The following is a 9,333-nucleotide window of genomic DNA, read 5'->3' as shown; positions in this document are numbered from 1 at the left end:
CTAACTCAGACAGTATAGTGTGGTCCAGGCCAGCCTGAGCTAAAGAGTGAGGCCTGCCTCTGAAAATTTCTTTTTGACTTCATAAGAAAAAATCTACAGCCTGGTCTACAGAGCTAGTTCCAGGACAGGCTCCAAAGCCGCAGAGAAACCCTGTCTTGAAAAACCAAAAAAAAAAAAGATAAGAAAAGAAAAGAAAAAAATCTATGAGATTAACTCATTTTACAATCTTAAAGATGAGAATACAAAAGTAGTCGCACACAAAGGCTCCCACAGCAAGACAGAGCTGTACAGTGTTTGGGATCCACCCCTAGTTCAGTCTGATCCCAAAGCTCTATTCTTAGCACTAACCCAACCTCAGACTGGCTGGGTTCCCGCGCATGCTGCTGACAGTTGGATAACCCTGGCCAACTCGTCACTGCTGACTCCAATGTCCTTGCCTACAGAGTGACAACCGCGACCTAAGTGAGGGGGAAAGGGATGAGGAGGGGCTGAAGATCAGAAAAGCACTGGGGCTGTAGCGGTATCCCAAAGATCTACTGTGGATTCCTGGGCCAGTGTGGGATTTGGGGCAGTGAAGTTTGAAAAAATAAACAAAACCCTATGGTTCCAGGAGATTGGGACCCTCACAGTCTACCTTTTCTAGGACCTGGGTGTTCTGCCCGAGATGATGTGTGAGCAGAACGTGCATTCCTCCCCACCGCTGTCAGACAGAGGACCTGGATGGTCTGTGAGACTGACTGTTCTTAGTACTCTACTGACTTATCACAGGGCAAGCATGCCCAAGGGAGTCCAACCAACAGCCGGGAGCAAAAGCACCCTGCTCAGCCCAGTTTAACCTAATAAAACTGTAGTCGTGCACAGCTAGGATCATGAAAACAAATGCCCGTTGTTACAGCCACGGAGACTGAGCGCGTTTGTTGTTGTGGTGCCGCGGCATCTCAGGAGAAGCTGGTGTACCTGCTTCCGCGTTTCTTCCTACAGAAATGAGACCGGGTGAGCACCCACCATCCTCTCTGCTCACTCCCTGTGGCCATCCAATTGGAATCTCACATTTGATTGTGGAAGATTTTGGCAGATTTCTTCACGCTTGGCTACACGTCACCAAGGCCTAGCACAGAACAGACGTGTACTGGATACTTCTAGATAACTGTGGGCTGGTGGGTGCATGACGAGGTAGATGAGGAAGCAAGACCGGAAAGTCCTCACCTGCCTACATTTCCCCATTCCTTGGTACAAATGGACGGAAATAAAAAACACTATCCTGAGTGAGGTAAGCCAGACCCAAAAAGAGGAACATGGGATGTACTCACTCATATTTGGTTTCTAGCCATAAACAAAGGACATTGAGCCTATAGTTAGTGATCCTAGAGAAGCTAAATAAGGAGAACCCAAAGAAAAATATATAGGCATCCTCCTGAATGTTGACCTTCATCAGGCAATGAAAGGAGACAGAGGCAGAGACCCACGGTGGAGCACCGGACAGAAATCTCAAGGTCCAAGTCAGGAGCAGAAGGAGAGAGAGCACAAGCAAGGAACTCAGGACCGCAAGGGGTGCACCCACACTCGGAGACAATGGGGATGTTCTATTGGGAACTCACCAAGGCCAGCTGGCCTGGGTCTGAAAAGGCCTGGGATGAGGCCGGACTCACTGAACATAGCGGACAATGGGGACTACTGAGAACTCAAGAACAATGGCAATGGGTCTCTGATCCTACTGCACATAATGGCATTGTGGGAGCCTAGGCAGCTTGGATGCTCACCTTACTAGAAATGGATGGAGGTGGGGGTTCCTTGGACTTCCCACAGGGCATGGAACCCTGATTGCTCTTTGGGCTGAGGAGGGAGGGGGACTTGATTGGGGGAGGGGGAGGGAAATCTGAGGCGGTGGCGGGGAAGAGACGGAGATCTTAAATAAATAAATAAATAAATAAATAAATAAATAAATAGGAAAAAACAAATAATACACATAATAAATGAAAAGCTGAACACATACTGGAAAAAAAAACCTGTATTCAGGGCTGGAGAGATGGCTCAGAGGTTAAGAGCACTGGCTGGTCTTCCAGAGGTCCTGAGTTCAATTCCCAGCAACCACATGGTGGCTCATAACCATCTGTACTGAGATCTGGAGCCCTCCTCTGGCATGCGGGCATACATGAAGGCAGAATGTTGTATACATAATAAATAAATAGATCTTTTAAAAAAAAAACCTGTATTCACTTTGAGACCCCAGTTCTCCAGGAGAAGGGTCTCACATCTTGGTCCGGTTCCTCTTGGGACTGCAGAGCCACCTTAGAGTCCAAATGTCAAGACACAAATCACAGACATGGAGCCAGGCAGCCTATGTGCTCAGAGGCTGTTTATTATTCAAGAGGAAGGAGGAGAGAGAGAGGAGAGACCCCAGACACCCCACGGGGCTCGGGAGAAAGTGAACTGGAAGGCTCCTCTTCTTTCTCTTGCCACTGACCCAGAAGACTCCAGATGCAGAGATCTCAGGGGTTGGCTTAGAGGCCTCCAGGAGGCCTGGCAGCTCTGCTGTTGGCTGGGGACAGAAGCCCACAGGGGCAGGTCCCGGGCTCGGAATGGCTTCTGTGTACACAAAATATCTCTCTTCAAAAGGCACTGGTGGAGGTGAGCAGTAGGAAGGCCGCCCCATCACAAGCCAGACCTGTTGTATCAGGTCTGAGTTCTGTTCCCCAAGATCAAGCCAACCTTCCTCAGGCTGGTCTCTGAGGCCCTCGTTCCCCTCCTCTCCCTTCCCTCAGCCCAAAGATGAGCAGGCAGTCAGCAGAAGGACAAGTCAGGCCACGGGGCAAATGATCCTCTTCAGGGCTTGCACCTGACAACTTCTAGGCCAAGAGCCCCAAGCGGGTGACTTTGGCCGAGAGGAAGGAGTGGATGATAAAGACCATAGTTTTGGGACACGAATGCAGGTCCAGCTGCTGCAGAGTGGACAGAGAAAAGGATCAGGGGGTCTCCCCAGCCTGGCCTCCAGGAGAGCATCCCCACCCCCAAGATGCAGAGGTGGCCCTCCACTTACGATCTCTCCTTCAGCACCCCCAAAGTCCAGGAAAAGGAGACTTGTGCCATCATCCGATGACATCTGAAGCTTCTCGAAGGGCTGTCGGAGCAGCACGGCTCGGGCTGCTCCGGGCTCAGCTGCCCACAGTGTGAAGCCCTTGTCAATGTGCACAGAGAGGTTACAGGGGCGGCCATTCCATGTGCAGGCTGCGGGAGAGCAGGGAACACAGGCTTCTCTGAGGCTACTTCAGAGACCACAAGTCCCACTCAACTTCAAAAGCAGCTCCAGAATCTGGCTTGACCTCCCCCAGATATAAGAGGCTCTCTCTGTCCACCTGCCCAGTCACCCCTATCCTAAAATGCAGAAGGGCAGGCCTTCAGAGAACCTACAGCTGCTTCTGTCCCCACTTCTAGCACCTGTGTTGAAGAAGCTTGGGCTGGGAGGTTCTGTGGGAGAGGATTTAGCTATCACATACAAGGTCTTGGGTTCAATTCTCGGAATAAAATAGAGTTAATTTCTGTGATGTACAGAGTTTATCCCATTAGAGGCACAGGAGAGTCCAGTTAATTTTAAATTTATGAAATTTAAGTGGATAATTTAGATTGGCATATAAAAATCTATGCATCGTTTGAAATTCAAAGCTATTTTACCTACACTACAGCCTTGCCCCCAAGACAGGATCTCATTGTGTAGCCCTGGCTTGCCTGGAACTTGCTATGTAGACCAGGCTGGCCTCAGACCCACAGAGATCCACCTGCCCTAGCTCCCAAGTGCTAAAATGAAAGGTGCACGTCACCAGGTATCCCTACCAGCAGAATCGCAAAGAGAACAGAAAAAAAGACTAAGGAAAAATGTCTCCCTTCCTCCCAGAGTGTTGGGGAATGTTATTTTAAGGTGTATTGCTTTTGTCTATGCTGCATTTGTTTAACTCTGTGAAACTGATTCTTTACCTGTCTAAAATGTCTGATAGTCTAATAAAGAGCTGAACAGCTAATAGCAAGGCAGGAGCAAGGATGGGCGGGGCTGGCAGGCAGAGAGTATAAACAGGAGAACCAAGGAAGAAGAGAAGCAAGAGAGGAGGACATCAGGGACCAGCCAGCCAGCCAGCCACAGAGAAAGGCCAAAGGTAGTTGGGATATATATCTCCACAGCAAGGAAGAAGCCAGGCTGCTAAGGTCTGGAATTTCTAAGACTAAGCCTTTGTGTGAGATTTATTTGGGAGCTGGGTGGTGATGGACCCCCCAAAAGCCAAAAGAGTAAAACATCTAGAGCACCTGCATACCCCAAACAGGGGCTTCTTAAAAGACCCAACCTCCACTAGTTATCCCCCTCCAGAAAAGTCATAAAGAAACTTGAACGCCTCTAGGCACAAGAGGCTCCACCTGGCACACCTGTAGACACTTCTTGCACACCTTCAGCAGCCCGGTGACAGCCATCCACCAGCTGTCGGGTCCAGGCTGCCAGCTCCTGCGGTGACTCCACACTGAACAGGTGAGTGTCCACCCCATGACGTGTGCCCGTCCGCAGGGCAAAGGAGAGTTCTGCATCATAGGGCACTGAGCCCTTGGACGGGCCTGAGTGCACCAGCCTGCGTGCAGAGCAGAGGGCCAAGTGGTGAGGCCTTGAGGTGGGGTGGGGTGGGGTCAAGGCAGTGACCTGCATCCTTTCGGAGGACGGAAGCTGCAGGGGTGTGGAGGACAGAAGCTGCAGGGGTGTGTCTCCTCCATCTCACCCTTCGCCTCACTTCAGCCCTAGCGGAGGTCCTCAGGCATGTTGTTCCCTCTGCCTGGCTACTCCTCCCGATCCCCACGCCACTCGCTCTTTCACGTCCTGTGACCTTTGTTCAAATATTCCCTCCTCTGAAATGAGCTGTCTAAAATAGTTCCTCTAGCACTCACTAGCCTTACTTTTCATCAGCCTTGGCTAGTCTGGAATTCACTGCCCTGTCTGGCCAGCAGACCTCTAAGTTCTAGCCCTTAGACTCCTCTGTTCCTCACTCCATCCACTCTGCTTCGCTTTAGAGCTTCTACTGAAGCCCCGCACTCCAGCCCTGAGCCTCTGACCGGACAGTCCCCAAGCTTCTGAGCCATGGTCCCTGTGTTTCCCAAATATACTCTGGACCTGACTCAGCATCTCGTTGAACCTCCTCCATAGGCACCATCGCTCCAGTCCCACTGCCCCCGCCAACACACACACACACACACACACACACACACGCACACACACACAAAAACTCCAAACCTCCTATTCATCCAAGACGTCTCCTGCCCTCTCCCATCTGCCAAGCACGAGTTCCCACCCATGCCCCTTTCCTCTGCAAATGCCTCTGCTCTTCTCCAGATGCTTCCTCCACCCACGTCTCCTGAAGAGATGGCAGCCTCCCAGCTTCTGCCCTCCCTTCCCCAGTGAAAGTTCTCCGTGGCAGGCACAGGGTTTCCTCTAAAACACAGCCCCAGTCTCCTGACTCCCCAGCTTACCCCCTCCAGCGATAATGCTGGGACTGGGGAGATGCCTCAGTGGGTAAAGCGTTTACTCCTCAAGCATAAGGACCTGAATTTGTGTCCCTGGCATCTATGAAAAAGCCAGACATGGCAGCAGATACCTGCAGCCCCAGGGCTGGGGATGCTGAGACGGGGGCCACTGGTCTGCCAGTCTAGCCCAAACAGCAAGCTGAGTTCAATGAGAGACCCTGTCCCAAAAAAATATTGAGTGGGTGTGGCAGCTCATGCCTTTAATCCCAGCACTGAGAGGCAGAGGCAGACAAGTTCAAGGCCGTCCACAGGACTGGACAGGGCAAAGACAGGTGGATTGCATGAACTTAATGGCCAGCCAATCTAGCCAGAAATAGCAACCTCTAGGTTTGGTGAGAGACAAAATCTCAAAAGATAAGGTAGAGAAAAATAGAGAAAGGTATCTGAATATGACCTCTGGTTTCTATATTTGTATACATGAATGCACGCACGCACATGCACACAAACACACACAGACATACACACAATCTTTTTTTTTTTGGTTTTTCAAGACAGGGTTTCTCTGTGGCTTTGGAGCCTGTCCTATAGACTAGGCTGGTCTCGAACTCACAGAGATCCGCCTGCCTCTGCCTCCCGAGTGCTAGGATTAAAGGCGTGCGCCACCACCGCCCAGCTTATACACAATCTTGATAACACAATATTCCTTCACCAGACAGTGATCTCTTCCCCCCCCCCCCACTTCCCAGGTGGATTCTGCATCTGGTTCTACTACATTCACAGGTCATGAACATGTTCTAGCCCTTCATGCCTCTGTACCTCTGTAAGATGCTCTACCATCCTTCCTCAAAAGCCACACTTCTCATTCATCAATGTCATTAAGTCTCCCCTGGCCAAGCCAGACAGCTAGGTGTCTCCTATAGCCAGACAATTCTGTGTCTGTCTCCTGACTCTGGGTTCTCCCTGAGGGCAGTGATTGTACCTGTTAACTTTGTGTCCCCTGAACCATGCAGTACAAGATGCAGGTATCAGTAACTGAGGGACAATGAACATTTTACATTTTTCTGTTCTGAGCCTTGGCTTTAAAAATGAGGAAAAACTGTGGCTAAAAGAAGCAGATCACCTGGGAAATAGCTGGAGGCAGAACAGGGCTGGGGTTTGGGGTGTTGGGGCCCATCTGGAACACCACCCTCCCACGTCTTGAGTACAACCATTGAGTGCAACCCAGTGCCCCTGCTCCTTGGTACCTGGTGGCAATGAGCGGGGCAGTACGGGCTGGCCTGCTCAGGGCCTCTCGAGTCTGGGGGAGAGAGCAGTAGAGGAGCAACTCCTTCTCCGTCAGCAGGGCCAGGGTTGGAGCTGTACCCCCACTGGGCAGCTGCAAGCAAAACGGTAATGAGGAGGGATGGAAGGAAAAGAGGTCAAAGGGCCAGAAGGGCATGGGGTGACAAGGGGTGACAGCAAGCACCTGTTCTGTCAGCCAGCCAATCTGCTTGATGTCCTGGTTCCCAGCTGTACCTGTGGCTGTCAGCAGTGCCAGCAGCTCATCCTTGACCCAAGGTAAGAAAGTGCTGACCTGGGCTTGGATGGCACCTGCCCATGACCTTGCACTGGCCTCATCTTTGGCCCTCAAGAAGAGGGTGTCCTGGCCATCTGCTGCCCAGATTTCCAGATACCTGAAGGCACATGGGATTAAAAAATAAGACATGTCACTGGTCAGCATGTGGTCCAGGAAACTCACCCACTGCCAAACTGGAAGAAACCACACAGGGTGTCCATGAGAGGTAAGGACTGAGTTTGTAGATAGAATCCCAGCCATGGGTGTTAGAACCTCGCAGGATCTAGGGACAAAAAAGCGACAACACACACAATACACAGATTTCTAGATTCCCAATCAAAAACATGCCAAGAGTCACAGTCATGGCCAATACCCTTTTCTCCTGGCTTCTATGAAAGGTTCCTGATGAGTTAGCTTTCCAGGCCTCCCTGTTGCCTAGAATCTAAGGCATTCTTCTACTAATAGAGAAAATACATTAAGAATCTTAGAAGACCAAGTTTACTTATATAACAAAGAACTGGGCCAAGTAGTACACATCTGTAATCAAGTCAGGCTGAGGCAGGCAAGAACAGACTAAAGAGGGGCTGGAGAGATGGCTCAGAGGTTAAGAGCACTGACTGCTCTTCCAGAGGTCCTGAGTTCAATTCCCAGCAACTGCATGGTGGCTCACAGCCATCTGTAATGAGATCTGGTGCCCTCTTCTGGCCAGCAAGCATACAGACAGACAGAACACTGTATACATAAATAAAAAGATCTTTTAAAAAATGTGGAAGAGAACCAACTCCTAAAAGTTGTCCTCTGACCTCCACACATGTGGTGTGCCCGTATATGGGGCGGGGAGAGGCAGGAATAAATACAATCAAACATTTTTAAAGACTTAAGTACCTAAATTATACGAGACCCTGTCTGAAAGAGAGAGAAGAGAGAAAGAAACAAAATCCATGCCATCAACTATGAAGGGAGAGTTTCAGGGGACAACAACACCACTGTTGTGTGCCCATATATGGGGCGGGGAGGGGCAGGAATAAATACAATCAAAAATTTTTTAAAGTTTTTTAATATTTATTTATTTATTATGTATACAATATTCTGTCTGTATGTATGCCTGTACGCCAGAAGAGGGAACCAGACCCCATTACAGATGGTTGTGAGCCACCATGTGGTTGCTGGGAGTTGAACTCAGGAGCTTTGGAAGAGCAGACAATGCTCTTAACCTCTGAGCCATCTCTCCAGCCCAAAAAATTTTTTAAAGACTTAAGTACCTAAATTATACGAGACCCTGTCTGAAAGAGAGAGAAGAGAGAAAGAAACAAAATCCATGCTGTCAACTATGGAGGGAGAGTTTCAGGGGGCAACAACAGTGGTGCTGGAAAAGTTTTATGTTCCACTAAAGACTGGCTCCCCTTTGGATTTCTGTACTTCATGGAGTAGGGAAGAAACGGGAGGCTGCTCCCAGCTCCTAGCCCATCCACCTTCACCCCCCCCCCTTCCTCTGCTGCAGAACTAGGAAACAAAGTTCATGGCTTCCCTTGCAGTTATGCCTGCCAGTTAGACCCAGGTCTAACCACTCTGAGAATCAAAGGTAAATCTTTTCTAGATGATAATCTCCAAAGACAGATTCCACCAAATCCACCCCTCCCTACAAACATGTTGGAGGCTATGGACCCCAGACCCTGAATTTCCTGTAACCCCCTTGCCTGCCAGAGTAAACAACTTGTTATGCTTGCAGCTGCTCCGAGCAAACAACTTGTTTTCCTGTGCTTGCAGTTGCTCTGAGCACAAGACAGGGAGTGGTTTCTGGTGGGCTTGCAGCTGAGAGTTAGGGCATGGCCATTGGTCAAGGAGACTATATAAGCTGCCCTGGAACACAATAAAGTGGGCATTCTTAATTCAAGGGGACGTTCTTGGGGAATTCAAGGATGACCTGTGTCTCTGTCTGTGTTAATGTCAGTCTCCAGCCCCTTGCCCATAGTGTGAACTGTACCGCAGCACAGAGTGCAGAACAGGTGCCGTACACACACATAGTCTTCTCCCAGCAGAAGGATGAAATTCAAAACACCAGATATGCAGGGACATCTTTGATCCCAGCACTCAGGAGGCAAAGGCAGGCAGATCTCTGTGAGTTTGAGGCCTGCCTGGTCTATATATAGAGCAAGTTCCAAAGTAGTCAGAGCTACACAGAGAAACCCTGTCTTAGAAGAAAGAGAGAGAGAGAGAGAGAGAGAGAGAGAGAGAGAGAGAGAGAGAGAGAGAGAGTTCACACAGTAAACAGTAAAATAACTAGTACC

At 49.8% G+C, this 9,333-nt stretch overlaps 1 protein-coding gene across 2 annotated transcripts in view; it reads right to left on the bottom strand.

Annotated features, from left to right (window-relative positions):
- Window positions 1-2,336: 2,336 nt before the first annotated feature.
- Snta1 (syntrophin alpha 1) overlaps window positions 2,337-9,333 on the bottom strand; it is a 31,704-nt gene continuing 24,707 nt past the window's right edge. Inside the window, exons 4-8 of one of the 2 annotated variants that reach the window (XM_005363104.1) lie at window positions 6,956-7,163; window positions 6,735-6,865; window positions 4,411-4,607; window positions 3,038-3,225; window positions 2,337-2,939 (exon numbers count right to left, since the gene is read on the bottom strand). In XM_005363104.1, the coding sequence (XP_005363161.1) occupies window positions 2,847-2,939; window positions 3,038-3,225; window positions 4,411-4,607; window positions 6,735-6,865; window positions 6,956-7,163 (817 nt within the window). In that variant the 3' untranslated portion in view covers window positions 2,337-2,846. The remainder of the gene's footprint in view (window positions 2,940-3,037; window positions 3,226-4,410; window positions 4,608-6,734; window positions 6,866-6,955; window positions 7,164-9,333) is intronic. The other variant, XM_013352226.2, reaches the window with a different exon arrangement.

Source organism: Microtus ochrogaster, linkage group LG8, assembly GCF_000317375.1.
Source record: "Microtus ochrogaster isolate Prairie Vole_2 linkage group LG8, MicOch1.0, whole genome shotgun sequence".
In the NCBI taxonomy this organism is placed as follows: domain Eukaryota; kingdom Metazoa; phylum Chordata; class Mammalia; order Rodentia; family Cricetidae; genus Microtus; species Microtus ochrogaster.
The sequence above is the reverse complement of the archived record's forward strand: the minus strand, read 5'-3'. Positions and strand labels throughout refer to the sequence as shown.